This window comes from Delphinus delphis, chromosome 10 (assembly GCF_949987515.2).
Source record: "Delphinus delphis chromosome 10, mDelDel1.2, whole genome shotgun sequence".
Classification (NCBI taxonomy): Eukaryota; Metazoa; Chordata; class Mammalia; order Artiodactyla; family Delphinidae; genus Delphinus; species Delphinus delphis.
Window position 1 is genome coordinate 79,674,260 of NC_082692.2, and position 17,750 is coordinate 79,692,009.

The 17,750-nt window shown below is 38.6% G+C and overlaps 1 protein-coding gene across 10 annotated transcripts in view; it reads right to left on the minus strand.

Annotated features, from left to right (window-relative positions):
• MAGI1 (membrane associated guanylate kinase, WW and PDZ domain containing 1) overlaps positions 1 to 17,750 on the minus strand; it is a 617,590-nt gene that overhangs the window by 107,633 nt on the left and 492,207 nt on the right. For all 10 annotated transcript variants that reach the window (XM_060022852.1, XM_060022850.1, XM_060022856.1 and 7 more), the window contains exons 4-5: positions 15,872 to 16,078; positions 8,270 to 8,471 (exon numbers count right to left, since the gene is read on the minus strand). In XM_060022852.1, coding sequence (XP_059878835.1) covers positions 8,270 to 8,471; positions 15,872 to 16,078 — 409 coding nt within the window. The remainder of the gene's footprint in view (positions 1 to 8,269; positions 8,472 to 15,871; positions 16,079 to 17,750) is intronic.

Genomic DNA, 17,750 nt, shown 5'->3' on the forward strand with positions numbered 1-17,750 from the left:
ATACCCCTTGTCTATACGGCCTACTCTTGTCTAGGCTTATTTTAGTCTTCACATTTGTCAAAGAGCGCATTCCAATTTATTTTCAATTTGTCTATGACTTCAGCGTTGGATGCTGGAATTCACAAAGAAGGCTGCTATTTCACTCGTTATATTACATAAGAATTCCCAGGACTGTGTGAAACTACTTCAATCCATGCAAGTGGCTTGAAGCTGCTAAGACATACCATTCATCACAGTATCCTAAATTATGCTTCAGACATAGTGAAGGCAACCCCAGATCACCTATCCCAAATTGAACCGAGACCAAGGAAAAGCTTGGAAAAGCTGTCACCCCACTTCCTTCTGGAGGGTCTAGCCCAACCAGAGAGGAAGTGTTTCAATAGACACTGTTCCCTTCAGTCATGTTAGAAATGCCAGGAGAATGACTGGGAGAATTGACCGGAAGCATATCTGGGACAAACTTCTGCTTGAGCAACCAGTCCACTCTATGCAAACTAAATATGAGGAGCAAAGAACTACAAGTCCAGTAGTTCAAGCTGCAAACCAGAAACGAAACATAGAAAATTTAAAAAAAAAAAAAATTTTTTTTTTCGAAGTTTACGTAGTAAACTAATGTCTGAAGTTTTGGTTGTAAATACATTGAAAAAAATTATCAAAGTTTTTAATTTTAGATTCAAATCTTATTAATTGTTGGGAAAAAATTGAGGCTTAAGTGAAAAACAGAATGTGCAAATGTGTACAGACATTATCTCAACTGTGTTAGAAGAAAAAAACAGGGCTTCCCTGGTGGCGCAGTGGTTGGGAGCCCGCCTGCTGATGCAGGGGATGCGGGTTCGTGCCCCGGTCCGGGAGGATCCCAGGTGCCGCGGAGCGGCTAGGCCCGGGAGCCATGGCCGCTGAGCCTGCGCGTCCGGAGCCTGTGCTCCACAACGGGAGAGGCCACAAGAGTGAGAGGCCCGTGTACCGCAAAAAAAAAAGGAAAGAAATAACAAATGAAAGTTAATACAGTTACAACTAAGATCACCAACAGCACTTATTTGTCCTCTTAGAACTATCATAATCTGTTATGTCATTTACATATAAATTACAATTTACTTAATCCTTACAAGAACTCTATGAGAGGAGCATTGTTAGTATTAAAGTGATTACTCCCCATTCTCCACATGGGAAAACTGAGGACAAAGATGTAAAGAAACCTGCCCAAGAACACCCTGTTGATGCATGGAATCCAACCCAGGGAGTCCCGCAGTAGAACCCATGGTCTGTGCTATTCCTACATAGTAGGAGTGCAAAAATGGTCACTGATGGGAGGGAAGATTATGTGTGATATTTTAAAAAACACTTTTTTATCTCAAGATAATTGTAGATTCACATGCAGTTATAAGAACAAACAAAGAGAGATTCCACATCCCCCCTTACCCAGATGCCACCAAGGGTAACATCTTGCAAAACTATAGTGCAAAGTCACAACCAGGATACTGACAGCCAGTCAACATATGGAACATTTCCATCATCACAGGATCTCTCACGTTGCCCTTTGACAGCCACACCCGGTTGCCTTACAATCCCTCCCTTCGAAACCCATTTTTAATCCCTGGCAACCACTGATCTGTTCTCCATGTCCATACTTCTGTCATATCAAAAATGTTATATAAATGAAATCATACAGTATGTAATCTTTTGGGACTTGCATTTTTCATTCAGCATAATTCTCCTCGAGATTGTTGCATACATCAATAATTAATTCTTTTTACTGCTGAGTAGTATTCCATGGCATGAAGGTACTACACTTTAACCACTGAAGGACATCTGGGTGGCTTCCAGTTTTTGGCCATTTGGAATAAATCTACTATAAACATTTATGCACAAGCTTTTGTGTGAATGTAAGTGTTCACTCTTCTGGACAAATGTGCAATGGCTGGGTCGTATGGTAACTGCAATGTTTAGTTTAAGACACTGCCAAACTGTTTCCTGGAATACCACACAATTTTACATACCCACAAGCAATGTGTGAGTGATATAGTTTCTCTGAAGCTTCACCATCATTTAGTGTTGTTACTATTTTTTATTTTAGCCATCCTAATAGCTATATATATACCTAGGATATCTTTGTGGTTCTAATTTGCATTTCTCTAATGGCTAATGATGTTGAACATCTTTTCATGTACTTATTTCCCACCCATATATCTCCTTCAGTAAAATGTCTGTTCATGTCTTTAGTTCATTTTCTAACTGGATTTTTTTTTAACTGTTGAGTGTTGAGAGTTCTTTATATATTCTAGATACCAGTCCATTTTGAGATGTGGGGTTTATAAATATTTTCTCCCCGTCTGTAGTTTGTCTTTTCGTTTTCTTAACAGTCTTCTGCAAAGCAAAAGTTTTCATTTTGATGAAGCTGAATTGATCAATTATTCCTTTTAGGATCATGTTTTTGATGTCAAGTCAAAGAACCCCTTTCCTATTACTAGGTCTCAAAGACTTTCTATGCTTTTTCCCCCACTAGAAGTTCTATTACTTTACATTTTGTACTTTATGATGATCTATTCTGAGTTAATTTTTTTCTTTTTTCTAAGGCATGAGGTTTAGGCTGAGGTTAATTTATTTGCTTCTGGCTATACACTTGCTCCAGCACCATTTTATTGAAAAGGCGATCTTCCTTACATTGAATTGCTTTTACATTCTTTGTTGAAAATCGGTTGGACACATTTGTGGGCCTGTTTCTGGGTTCCCTTGATCTATGTGTCTATTTCTTCATCAATACCACACAGCCTTTATTACTGTGGCTAGTTAATAAGCCTTGATATAGGCCAGACTGATTACTGTGACTTCATTCTTCTTTTCCAAAACTGTTTTACCTATTCTAGTTCCTTTGCCTTTCTATATAAATTTTAGAATAAACTTGTCTATACTAACAAAAAGCCTCACTGAGATTTCCACAGGATTTATATTAAACCTGTACACATATTTGGGGAGAACTGACATCTTCACTATACCAATTCTGAGTCTTTCAATCCATGAATAGAGTAGGTCTCTCCATTTATTTAGACTTTCTTTGATTTCTTTCATCAGTATTTTGTAGTTTACGGCATACAAAATCCTATACATGTTTCATTAGATTTATACCTAAGTGGCGTTTTTTTTTAAAGTAAATGTGAATTACATTTTCTTTTGAATTTTGTTGTCTGCTTGTTCATGGTTAGTATATAGATATACAACTGATGTTTGTATGCTTATCTTTTATCTTGCTGAACTCACTGATTCTAAAACTGTCTTGTACATTTCTGGTGATTTTCTAGATAGATAATCTGTGTGTCTTTTCTTTCCTTTTATTTAGGGCTAGAATTACAGTAAAATGTTGAATAAGAGTGGTAAGAGATAATATCCTTGGCTTATTCCCCATCTTGCAGGGAAAGTTTTTTGTCTTTCCCCATTAAGTATAATGTTAGCTGTTGGTTTTTTATAGATGTTCTTTATGAACTCAAGAAATTCCCCTATGTTCTTATTTTCCTGAGAAATTTCTATCATGAATGAGTGAATTCTGTCAAATACTTTGCATCAATAAAAAAGATCATGTGATTGGTTTTTTTCTTTACTGGGGTCTTAATATGGTGGATTACATTGATTAAATTTTCAAATACTGAACCAGTCTTGTATCCCTGGAATACTTCCCACTTGGGCATGGTGTATAATTTTTTTTCTGTATTATTGATTACTGTTTGCTAATATTTTGTTATAGGTTTTTGCATCTATATTCCAGAGGATATTGCTCTGCAGTTTTCTTTTTATTTTTTTCGTGGACTATCCTTGTTTGATTTTGGTAACAACGTAATACTAGCTTCTTAAACATAATTGGGAAGTGTTCCTCCTCTTCTATTTTCAGGAAGAAATTGTGTAGAAATTTAATTCTTCTTTGAATGGTTCTCCAGTGAAATCATCTGGTTTCCAGAATTTTCTTTTTCAAGAGTTTTTAAATTATAAATTCATTAGGGCTATTTAAATTACCTATTCCATATTGGATGAGTTGTGGTAGATCATGCTTCTCAAAGAATTTGGTCTATTTCACCTAAGTTGTCAAATTTATATGTACACACTTTCTGACAGCATTTTCGCATCTTTCTGATGTCTTCAGGGTCGGCAGTAATTCTTTCTTTAAATTTTAATATTGGTAATTCACACCTTCTCTAATTTTTTCTTTGTCAATCTTGCTAGAGGTTCTTCAATTTTATTAATCTTTTTGAAGAATCAGCTGGTTGTTTCATTATCTCTGCTGTTTTTGCTTTTGATTTCATTAATTTCTGCCCTTTATTGTTTCCTTCCACTTATTTCACATTTAATTTGCTTTTCTTTTCTAAGCTCTTAAATTGGGGGCTCAGATTGTTGATTAGAGACTTCTCTTTTCTAATATATATGCGTAGTGCTATAAATTTACCTCTCATCACTCCTTTGGCTGTATCCCACCCAAGAGGGTGAGGAGTTCCTTGTTACTACTGGGTAGAGATGGGAATTCCAGCTCCACACTAGGGCTCTTCTGACACCAGCTTGGCTGGGAGTGGTAGGAGTGCCTTATTACTGTTCCCACTAACTCTCTGAGGAGGCTGGGGGCCACTTTACCACTGGTGGTAAAAATGCTGACTCTTCACCAAACCTCCTCTGCCACTACCCCAATGGGGAGAGAGGCTGCCTTGTTACTGCCATGTCAGGATGGGCATCCAGGCTCCCCCAACGTGGTCTCCATTGAAGTTAGATGAAGAAAGGGGGAGTGCTCATTACTGCCGGGCTACAAAGTCCCAGTTATCTTCTGAGCCTTTTTGGACACCACACTTGCAGGGAGGTTTGAGATCCTAGTTATATCCTGTGAAGGGTAGAGGACTAGGCTTCTCACTGATCTTTGCTGGTAGAGGTGGGAGCACAGGCTTTTGTGTCTTGTTGGCTGAAGCCCAGCAGTTATTCAATAAAAGCTTCCTGCCTTGCAGGATACCCCTTCCTGGTCCTCTGGCTAGAGAGAGTAGGCTTTTATGAGGGCTTTGTTTTTTGGTCTCCACTTGTTGGTGTTTCTGAATTACTAGCTTCTTCAGTTCCAAGTCTGAGTTATATGAGGTAAAACAAAAACTCAGGGAACCCACCACCTGTCATTTCTGTGATCCCAAGTTCCCCAGCCAGTCTGCCTTATTTTTATCTCCTTTCGAAGTCTTCTTATGTCCGTTTTCTTTATAATATCCAGAGTTTGTAAGTCCATGCTTACTTTTTTAATGTTCTTAAATTCCGGTATTTCTTAGATTTCCCATAAACTGTAAAGCTAACACAGACACATATATGTAAAACAAGGTAGATCTGATTCTATAGAAATTTAACTTGCTATTCAATGTAAGATATTCTAAGATGAAGTTCTTCAGAATGAAGGGCACCTGAAATCTCATTAACCAGGATATATAATTTAGGCTAAAATAAAAATGGTGTGTATCTAATAATTTAATATCTACAGAATTTGATAGCTGCAGACCAAATCACAGAGTTGTCATAATAAGCCATACTTTTGCCTAAATTTTCTATTAAACATTAGGCCAATGAAGATTGGCCTGGCATTGGTTAAAAGCTAAATTAGGTTATGAAAAGTAAGCAAATCACTGTACTCTCCTATAAATCAGCCACAGTCTTGGGTCTTTACTAACCATTTTTACTAAGCACAGTCCTCACTAACCATCAAAATAACCAACTTTCTTTTTTCAAATTCATCAAGTCAGTCTTGAGCAAAACTATTGATACATTCTTTTTTTTTAAATAAATTTATTTTATTTATTTTTAACTTTTGGCTGCGTTGGATCTTCATTGCTGCACGTAGGCTTTCTCTAGTTGTGGTGAGCAGGGGCTACCCTTCGTTGCAGTGTGCGGTGCATGGGCTTCTCACTGCGGTGGCTTCTCCTGTTGCAGAGCATGGGCTCTAGGTGCACAGGCTTCAGTAGTTGCAGTGTGCGGGCTTCAGTAGTTGTGGCACGAGGGCTCGGTAGTTGTGGCTCATAGGCTCTAGACCGCAGGCTCAGTAGTCGTGGCACACGGGCTTAGTTGCTCTGTGGCATGTGGGATCTTCCCGGACCAGGGCCCGAACCTGTGTCCCCTGCATTGGCAGGCAGATTCTTAACCACTGGGCCACCAGGGAAGCCCCTTTCGATACATTCTTTTCTAAAAATTTGAGTTTCACATATTACTCTGTATTAGGAATTCCTCTGTTATATTTTCCTTTGCTCAACGTAATTTTTCCTTACTAATGGACATAACTTTAAAGGCAATTTATTGCAAAAGCTAAGTATAAAATTCTAAGCTTATAGGTGACATCCATTTTTATAACATTTAAACTCCTCTGTGGTAACCAAATGATGATGATAAAAATGGTAACAGTAACAATAATGCTCAGTAATTAATACTAGCCCACGCTTTACATCCATTACCTCATCTAACTCTCACGAAAATGTGACAGGGTAGGCATGATCCACAACATTCATGTCCTTCTACACACAGGGAAAACTGAGATGCAGAGAGGCAAACTCAAGTTCCCAAGATCATATAAATAGTAAGGGGTAGAAACAACATGAGTTTTTAGGGGAGCTCTTAACCACTATACTTCCCTAACTCCCAGGAAAAGACTTCATCATCCACCCCTGTCTGCAGTCAGCATTTGTCATGAGCATGAAGACAGAAATATGGACTGTCCCCTCCTTCTGGTTGGAAAATAACCCAGGAGGTATAGTTCACTCATCTCCGATTTCCTAGGTTAGTTCTGAAAGAGGGTGTTACGAGACCCAAGCCTTTTCCCTCACTCCCATGTCCTTAGGATAATTATACTTTCTTACCCTTGCTGATTTTTCTAATTACAAAATATATGCTAGAATATTATTTGAGTGGAAATATATATTCAAACCCCACAGACATGTATAATGTAGTTAAGAAAATAAATTCTTTAAATTCCTTACTTAACTCAAACTCAAGTGTTAACAGATACTTCCAGAATTTTTCTAGACATAGAAGTATATCTACATATTCATGGAAAACAAATATATACATATAATAACACAGCAGATATGTGTATATGCCCATGTATTTTACAAAGGTGAGACATTTCATATGTTATTCAAAAATGTCCTTTGTTATTGTTCCCTGAACAGCAGATCTTCAACGTTAATCTATTGGGTTGGCCAAAAAAGTTCTTTCGGGTTTTTCTGCAACATCTTATGGAAAAACCCAAATGAACTTTTTGGCCAACACGCAGTATTTGAGAAGAACAGACTTACCTATGTTTTTAATTATTTTATAGATTAATTGATCATTTTGTTTTTCTTTTTTATGGTACATAAAACTATGGTGAATCTTAATAGGGAGTCTCAACAATAGAGCCAAAGTACAACATTTAAAAAATTGAGTATTGGTTAAGAAATTACATTATCTTAGATTTTCTAGAATGGTTTCAGTTTTATGTAATTTTTTCCTTTCCAGTACAGGTTATTTGTTAAATATTTAACTATATAATATTAAGTTTTTAATTTTGAAAGACTTTTCACATCTCTATATTCTCAAACTTCAATCCTTATACCTTACACCATGCAAAAAAATTAACTTAAAATGGATCACAGACCTAAATGTAAATTATACAACTTCTAAAGGAAATATAGCAGAAAAAGACTGCATTTTGACTTTGAGTTAGGCCAAGATTTCTTAGCTTCTACACTAAAAACACAATCCACAAGGGGAAAAAAAAAGTGAAAAATTAGACTTCATAAAAATTAAGAACTTCTGGCTCTTCAAAAGACACAGTTAAGACAATGGAAAGAAAAGCCAGACTTGGACAAAATGTTTGCAAATCACACATATAATAAAGGAATTGTATCCAGAATATATGAAGAACTCTTAAAACTCAAAAAAGAAAAAAAAGGAAACTACAACCCAATTAAGAAAAAATAAGCAAAGGATTTATATATTCTAAGCAGCTAGATATATTCTTCATATATAATACCATAATTTATATATACACCATAGTTTAGTTGTCTAACTCTTTAGGGAAATTATTAATCTTATGCTTCCTCCAGCTCTTCAGTTTCAATGATTAGGATGTTATGCTAATTGCTTTTTTTGTACAAGGCTTGTTAAATCGTAGGAGAGAAGACCATCAGCACACGATCAGTCCTTTTACAATAAATTTACATCAGTAGCTGCTAGAGAAAGAGAAAGAAGGGAAATGGAAAAAGAGAGAGAGATTCAGGTAGAAATAATGGTACTTTACTCTATAAAATAGACTTCTCCGTTTTCGGTATAGGCCATCTCCCAGTTTTCAGGTAGAGGACCTAAATTATCCTCTGCAGAAAGAGGTAGGTATTGAGGGAACTTCTGAGAAGGGTCCGTGATGGGAGCGGCGATGATGCTACTATTGACAGGCCGGAGCGTTGCTTCTTGAAGACTGTGCTCTTCTTGGTCACCAGAATCGGCTGTTTAATCATGGGGAGAGAAAAAAACCATCGTCAATCATACCCCAAACTGAGGTGTTCACTACTGTGGGCATCTATATTCTTAAAAGCCTTCATCCTTTCCTAATTGCTGGACATCGACTATACTGTTTTATTTAGATGAAAGTTCTTTTAATAGAAAACATCAAAATGATGAATCAACTTGATTTTACTGAAAAAGAAAGAAGGGAAAAACATGCTCAAATAATGAATTGCTCACAATCTTGGAAATATCAAAGAAGAAACACATTCATGACTCAAACCCTCAAGTCCCTTAAACTAAGAAGGCCATCAGGTCACAGACTGAGCTGCACTCTCATCCCGTAGGTATCATTTGGTTTCATGACTGAAGAGGACTTTTGGAGGCAAGAAAAAAATCAATTCCAAAAAGTTTAGAATATAAAGACAGCTCTACCACTGAGTCAGATTCTAGCCTCCTTGGGAAAAGTGAGGAGAATGTTACTGTGAAAACCAGGACAGTTACCTCCAGAACAGTATTGTGTTGGTGGACTGCTTTGACTTGAGTCCTGAAGGCTCTAAGTACCTGAGTCTCCTTGCCTTCTTATTAACTAGAAACATCAGGAGGTGATGTCATCGAAGTCTCCACAAACGGCATTGTTGACATTCTCAATCTCCATGGGGCTTTAAAACATATTAATCTGGGGATGTAGTCATTTTCTATCTCCCACAGTAATTCTCCTGCAGACATTTCTGATTTACTCGAAGCAGACTGAGGAATAATAAAAGGCTGTTTTCAAATCTTCCCCCGATCAATAGCTCCCAACAACACACATGAGAATAAAGGTAATCCAAAAGTTGGATGGAGGACATGTCAAGCCTATTAAATAACCACCTCCACCAAAAATCCACCGCCGTTGACGAGGCCGAGTGGCCTTTCCCTGCCTTGCATCTATCCCCTCGTCTTCTGGTACAACCGCTCAGATCTCCATTTGGAAATCATCTCCTCCATTCAAGGTCCATGTGGTCCAGGTGGGGACTGACTATACCCACTCCAAGTTCATGCAGTGGGCCCAAGTCACACCCATATCACTCTTGCCTTTATGACTGGATCAAGCACATGGTCCAAGGCAAACTAATGTAGGCATGGGAGTGCCTGCTGAAACTATCAAGCAAGAGGTAGCCTCTTGATGCTGAAGTTACTAAGCTGATAGATTCCCATGTTGTAAAGCTTGGCAAGACTTGTCTGAAAATTAAACTCATGTAGAGGAAAGCAGAGATAAAATACAGAGAAAGTTGCCTAATACCCCTGATGAAACCTCTCTGATTTCATGTACTCCTGGCCTCTTCAATTGCTTGATCCCCTAAATTCCCTTTCCTGCTGAAACCGATTTGAGTTGATTTTACAATTTGCACCGATGAGTGCAGGTTAATACAACAACTATTAAGTTTGAAGGAAAAAGAGGAAATTAGGCCACTATGGAAGAAAAAATTTGAAATTACTAATCAATAGCAAAAATCCAAAACATGGCAAGAATTAAGAGATTCACCCTTAATTCTCTAGGAGGGAAAATGTATTCATTTCTGGTACATCATTGGAAGGTACCCTTCTTAAGCTTAAGTGTATGTAAGAATCACCTGGAGAGATTTTTGTTTGTTTGTTTTGTTTTGTTTAATATTTATTTATTTGGTTGCACCAGGTCTTAGATGTGGCATGGGGGCTCCTTAGTTGCTGCTTGCCGGCTCCTTAGCTGCAGCATGTGGGTTCCTTAGTTGTGGCATGTGAACTCCTAGTTGCAGCATGCATGTGGGATCTAATTCCCTGACCAGGGACGAACCCAGGCCCCCTGCATTGGGCGTGTGGAGTCAACCACTGTGCTACCAGTGAAGTCCCTGGAGAGATTGCTAAAATGCAGACATGGCTCCCTACTTCAGACAACAGATTTGGAATTAGGTTCAAAAACGTGTATTTTGAGAGCACCCAGGTGATGGAGATTCAAGTACAAGCACTACACTTTGAAGACAGAGATACAAAAATTGCTCAACAACAAAAAAATCACTAGAACCTTTAGCTTCTAGGAGGGGTTTTGCTCAGCTGGCAATGTGACAGGGTACGGTGCAGCCTCGGGGTACAAATTCCTATGACCACTGATGCCAGGTCGGAGACACAAATGACGTATGTCTAGAACACTGGAGAGGGTGTATCCTTTCTGAAAGGAGCAGAGAACTCAGCGCCAGACAATTAGTATCCTGGGGAAAAGTGTACTCAGGGTTTCCGGATTTCTGATTTTTTCAAGAGAAGGTGGAAATCTATATTTTTATGCAAAACCTTCTAATTTTCCAATCCTAATTCCTTTTAAAAATAAAGCGGTGTAGCACAAGCAAGAAAATGAAAGATAGAGATTATAAGCACTGACTCTGAAGCCAGAATGCTTGAGTTTGAATCCTGGCTTTACTCTTGACTAACTTGGGAAACACACTCAACCTCTATGTGCCTTAGTTTCCTTATCTGTAAAGTGGGGATAATAACAGTACTTACCTCATAAGGTTGGGGGGAGGACTAGTTTATGTAAAGCACTCAGCACAGTAAACATCATCTTATTCATTAAAGTTGTTATTATTAAATTTTGTTTGCAGGTCAGAGCTGGCCCTCGGGCTGCCAATTCATTACAAATAGGCAGAAAAAGGATGGATTTGACAGCAAACCACAGAACAAATCATAGTGTGCCTATTTCTAACTATGTGACTTTAGAAGAGACTTTACCTTTCTGAGCATTTGTTTCCTCATCTGTAAAATGGGCATAACACACACACCACAAAAAGGGAACTATATGAAAAACGCCTGCAAAAGTGCCTGGAGCTCAGTGAGCGCTCAACAGAGCTCAGGACTTGGATGTGCTACTGGAAACACCAAGGGTTAAGGGTCAGTGATCATCTATTAATATGATATTTAAGAGTGAGAGAAGTGCTGGGACAATAGTAGACATTCCAATAATTTTACTGAAACATTTTAATTAACCTATTTTAATAGAAACTGGATGTAACAGGAAAAGGGTGGTGGCCACAGGTGGGCCACTACATATGAAAAGAGAAACAACTTGGTTTAATCCTGAAGGTACACGATTCATGGAAAGGGGAGGGGAAGAAGGGGGGAGGAAAAAGTCCTGCCGGTACTTCAAAACCTCGACTACATGAAGGGAATATTAGCTCACTGAAAAAATATATATGTAATTTTAATTTACTAGAGAAATAAGAAATCCCTTCAGCAACTAGACCTTATTTTAAATTATCCAAATATATTTTATTTTATATGTTTTCAGTGTCTTCTTAAAGAAAAAAAGCTTTATTTACATATGATTGACATACAAAAAGCTATAGATATTAATTTTTCAGCTTTACTGAGGTATAATTGACAAAGCTGTAAGATATTTAAAATTCACACTGTGATGATTTGATACACATGTACATTGTCAAAGAATTCCTCCCATCTGGTTAACTGTTAAAAAAAGGTGACAGATATTTAATGTATACAACTTGATATGTTTGGTTTTCTGTTTCTTCCTTCTAGTTCGGGAGAACCTTAAAACAATCTCATTCTCTGAAAGAAAATCAGAAGTCCAAAAATGAGAGACTGGGGCACACATAGGGCAGATTTCAAAATTTCATAGTCCTAATCATGGCTTTGACTTTACACATGCTCTGACTTCAAAAACTCTTTCATTTAATTTACCAAACATTTAAGAGCACTGCTATCACTCTCTTACTAAAGATTGCCAATGCATCCAAAGAGGACAGGTAGAATGAATTACTGGAACACAGACTGGGTAAGCAAACAGGAGGCTGGATTCTTGCACTGTCTAGTGAGCTTATTAACACACACTATTCCTCAGCGTTCTCATCTGCAAAATGGGGAAGATAATACTTAGGCTGCCTATCAAGATCTCCAGGAGGTTTATAGGATACCTGTGAAAATGATTCATAACCGTAAATAAACATGTAAAACATGTTCATTCATGGTAAGTCAGAAGCTTCCCAGCATTTACATACACTGACACACTTGGGAGCATTTGAAGGTGACTTTGACAACATAAGCTCATGTCAAATATACATTCTGGAGCTTACTTGAAATTACACATGCATTCAGATTTATGTGCCTCCCTCACTGTGTACATAACCAGTCAAAACCTTTGAGGCTACAAAGGGCTAATAAACTTGATTTAAAACACAAATGACACAGTGGATGAGCCACGCAGATTCTGGAGTCAGACTTTTTGGGCTGAAATGACAGCTTTCACCCTCACCGGCTTTGCGATACTGGACAAGCAATTAGACCTCCCTAGTATATGTATGAGAGCTTAGCAAAGTGCCTGCCACAGAGCACTGGGGAACCATTAGCTCTTTTGGTAATATCATTATCTCTTGACATTCCAAAGCAATATCTTACCATTAACTGCTAATGAAAAAGCAGCATCAGCAGTCTAATGTTCAACAACAGGGAGGCTGTTGGGAAAACAAGCTTAAGAACACGATTAAATAACATTTTTGGTGTCTCTTAGAGGTGGTTAATGGATGGATCAGCAACTTTTTAGTTGCGGTGGTTTGTTATATATTTTTCAAGTTGTCTATAATGAACAAAATACTTTCACAAATGTTTTAATTTATTTGTATAAATAACTGTGTGCTTTGCCCAACAGTGTAAGTCTACCTTCGTGAAGCACAAATTAACAGTGTTCTCTCTCTAGGGCCTCCTTTAGGTCTGTAATTTGGGCATAACTTGTAGGAGACTGTCCTACTGCCTTGTGTTCAACAGTCAAGTTCTACGGTGAGAATCTGGGATGACTTCTCATTATTCAGCTCCTGCCTCCATCTTTGGTTGCAGAAAGGAAGGAAGGAAGGAAGGAAGAAGCGACCTCCCCAGGATGCTCCTGGCCTTAAACTCCCTGCTCTTTTATCAGCAGATAGTGCTAATGTTATTTAGGCATGTTATTTAGGCATGTTATTTAGACATTTTGTGCCCCCTTCAAAAGAACCAAGCAGAAGTCAGCTGAGACCGTACCAAGAGCCTGTTATTAAAAATATCCTGGTAAATATCATTTTAAATAGCTCCATAGTGTTTGTACATTTGAATCTGACACTCATGCCTCTATCACAAATGGCTCAATCAGGAGTCAAGACTTCATTATGGTACTGCCACTCTGTGCTCGAAGCAGCTGGTGGATTGCTACTTAAAGAGGTTCGGAGCGCAAGATGCTTTGACACAGCTAGCTTGATACACATATCACAGACTGGGTAGTCTCAATTATTTGAAAGGATTCATATGAGTCAGGGTATGACATGTTGTCAGCTGTCATACTTGCAGTTTGGTAAGTGAGGAGGCATTTATTCAAAATATCCCTTCCGTATTGAAGATGCCCTATCACTTGTATATCTCAGAATCAAGTCTCTCTCCATGCATCCCATCAGGCGCCACTTGGCTTTCTTTTTTTGTGCAGAAACTAATGATCAGACTGCCTTTAGCAATGATGACCCAGGCCCAGGTGGTTATTTTTTTTTTTTTTTTTTCCCCGACACCAGGAGTTCAAGTAGGGATGTTATGAGGTCAGATTTTCTGAGGCCTGGCTTCTAGAGACAGAGATTTACAGTGGTTAGAAATTGGAAAAGCATCAAGACCTACACTCAACTATCCCTACTCTGTTCTTGCTTTGTACCGAGAAATCTACTTAGTTAATGGAGGACAAATAAAGGCACCCAAGCTTCTTGGGGACCATCCAGTCAGCTTGGCAGAACTGTTTCGATGCATGTTATCCCCAAGGTCTTTCTATTTCTGTGACCACATCTACATTTTTGGGTTATATCATAATTTGCTATTCTTATTTGTTGGAAGATCAAGACATTAAAATAGTGGCTATTTTTTTTTCAAGGAAGTATTGACTTTGTTTTTCATAATCTGCTTTTATTTCGGTGAGGACTACTATAAACGGATAAAATATTTTGAAGTGGATGAGATTAACTGATTTCAATAAACAAATATGTAGCAATGGGTAAATTTATTCCAGATATTGCAACTGTAGGTCAGCCACTGGCCTAATCCATTCTAATTGAGAAAATGGAAATTTTCCTGGACTCGAATTCTTAGAGCTGGAAGGGGGAACCTAGATGTGATCTGATCCTAACCAGTCATTTTACAGATGAGAGCAGTTAGACACTATGTTCATAATAAGACAGCTACCATGAACAAAGCTAGGACAGCAAGCCAGGACTCCTCCTTTCCCTAGTGCTTCTTATGGAAGGGTTGGGTTACCGTTACAATGATAAGCCATCAAAGAATTTTTTAAATTGTTGCCTTGAAAAAGTTTAGGCTTCAGAAAGGCCCATACAGGCAGGAGAAAGCATTCAACTAACACAAACTTCTTTCTAAATATCCTAGTAGACTTGGTAGCGCAAGGAGGAAAATACAGAACTGTAACTCTAAAATATCAAAGAAAATAAGTATAGGAAAAACAGAAAAAACAAGTGGTCTTCAAAGTCACAACATTATCGACGAGTAACTCATGTCTTATTCAGCTGCGACATTGTGAGTTACTATATAAGGTCAAACTCCCAAAGAGTCAAAAATATTACTGAACAGTTCTGGGTCACTGCGCTAACCCAAGGAATGTATATCACAGCCTCTGTGAACGGTGCCTCCAGGGAACGTGCAATTCCTAACCTGTACATCCTTATTCAGAGGACTTATCCTTGAAGATCCCCTCATAAAATACAGCCTACCTAAGCTTGGGCGTAGATAGCCCTGAATGTATATATAAAAATATAATGCAATGAGTAATATATGCTATATAATATAAAATACATATGCAGTATAAAATCTTATAGTATTTATTACTTTTTCATCTTTTCCCTCTTAGGGAATATAGCAGAATTTGCATAAGTTAACACATGATTTATTTCCACTGTATCTCTACTTGCAAAGGTATGAGAAAAAAGGATGCTGCTAGCCTTCCACACAGCATCAAGTGATATTAAACTATTAAACAAATTCTCCTATTTGTCTTTACAAGCAATCAGCCATAATTATGATGGAGCAGTGTCAAGACTAAGTAATGAATGAACAAAACAGATTCTTATGGATATCATTTTGAACAGAAAGAAAGGATGCTGATTATTCTTGATTTCCTTCCACAAACACTGCCCTCCTGCCCCTTTAAGATAGCTGGGTGAAGTTAAAATACTCTTGCCAAGAAGCATGAAAAACAGACCAGGGAAAAGACCATCTCTTCCCCAAGCACCATGTGGTCAGAGTTTGAATTCTGGAGATCCTTCCAAATTCCTCCTGAGAATAGAAACCTTCTTGTAACTCTTCACAAAAGCCTCCCCCAGCCCTCCTTCCCTAAGTCCACCGAGGGAGAACATCATCTGGTCTTTACCTGTAAAGCTACTGTTCATTTCAGGAACATCATCCTCTTCCTCATTCTCCGCGTGGACTATGCCAGCATTTTGCATATCATTGTAGGACTTGGTTCGCTTTGGGGTTGACTGCTTGGAGCCAGAATGAAGGCTTTGCAAGGCATCCGTCGTGATCACTTTCCCACTGAGTGGCTGGCTAGGAGGTTTGGGTGTCCCATAATAGTTTCCTAGGTGATGGAGAGACACATTTGCATGTTTCAGAAAGAATACTTTGTTTCTCTCAAGACTGCAAATCCAAATCTCTCAGCCCATTAAAAAAAAATTTTTTTTTAAACTAGAAAACCAGAACAAACTGTATTTCATTTCTAGAATGGGTTAGAAAACATGTCAGTCCTACCCAGTTAGACATGGTGATTTCGGAAGCCAGGAGGAAAGCTGCATTGTGATGGGGCAAAGAACCTACTAGGGCTAAAAACAAAGGCGTCTGTGCTGAATGGCAGAGCTTCATCCTCATTACATTTGAATTTCAATCGGTCACCTTCTTACATATATGCACCAGCATAATGCAGAATCCAATTTAGAGAGAGTGGCACACAAAATAACAAATTCATTACTGCCGGCACCCTTACAGGCCAACAAAGTTGAGGTCACCCTCCATTAATAAGGGGACTCCTCAAGAGGGAACCAGGGCAATATTTTTTTAAAAAGGAAAGTGAACACCACGTGGCGCCTCTTTAACTGAATGGCAGGCCTGACTATCAAGGTCATGTGTGGTTGGAACAAATCCTCACCCAGTTTTAAGAGGAAACTCTTGTGTCGACAGTGGCAGCCCTCATGGGTCACTCGTTTAGTAAGTGCCCATTTTCACTTTTAGCCACTTCCCCCAGAGTTTGCCGCAGGTCTGACTGTCATGTGTGCTAAGTGACTCTGAGTGGTGCCTGTATGGGTTTTTACATTTTAATTTTTATTTTAATATGTGTATTCTTATTTTTTTTTTTTTTTTTTTGCGGTACGCGGGCCTCTCACTGTTGTGGCCTCTCCCGTTGTGCAGCACAGGCTCCGGACGCACAAGCTCAGCGGCCATGGCTCACGGGCCCAGCCGCTCAGCGGCATGTGGGATCTTCCCAGACCGGGGCACAAACCCGTGTCCCCTGCATCGGCAGGCGGACTCTCAACCACTGCACCGCCAGGGAAGCCCTAATGTGTGTATATTTTTAATGTGCAGTAGAAAAATCTAACTAGTAAGTGATGATAGTAAAATATAACATTTACTTCTAAAACTTAAGTGATAAAGCAATACTTTATAAAACTGACTTTTTTAAACTTGCAGTTAAACCTGAAGTTTCAAAAAGCAGCTATATTTAATAAGAAATTAATTGAGTAAATAATAGCAATGGTAACGATGAGTTTCCTTTCGAACACCTAAGGTAAAAATTGAGTTCTTTTAAAGAAAACCTGAAGTAAATAAACGATACTATGTTAAGATATAGACAAAATCATGAAGGTGAGTCATGAATGGCCAAAGTTTGAAAAATACAGCTTATAATCAATAATATTCAGTGACTACATGATAAAAAAAAATCAACATCAGAATGCCACTGATCCATTCACCCTCTCACATCAAAGGAGTTAGGCCAGGAAGATAGATCATATTGAGTCCTTCAAAAAATCGTAAGTAGGGGGCTTCTCTGGTGGCCCCTGAAGCAGGGGACACGGGTTCATGCCCTGATCCGGGAGGATCCTGCATGCCGCGGAGCGGCTAGCCCCGTGAGCCATGGCCGCTGAGCCTGCGCGTCCGGAACCTGTGCTCTGCAACAGGAGAGGCCACAACAGTGAGAGGTCCGCGTAACGCCAAAAAAAAAAAAAAAAAAAAAAAAAAAATCGTAAGTAAGGACTTCC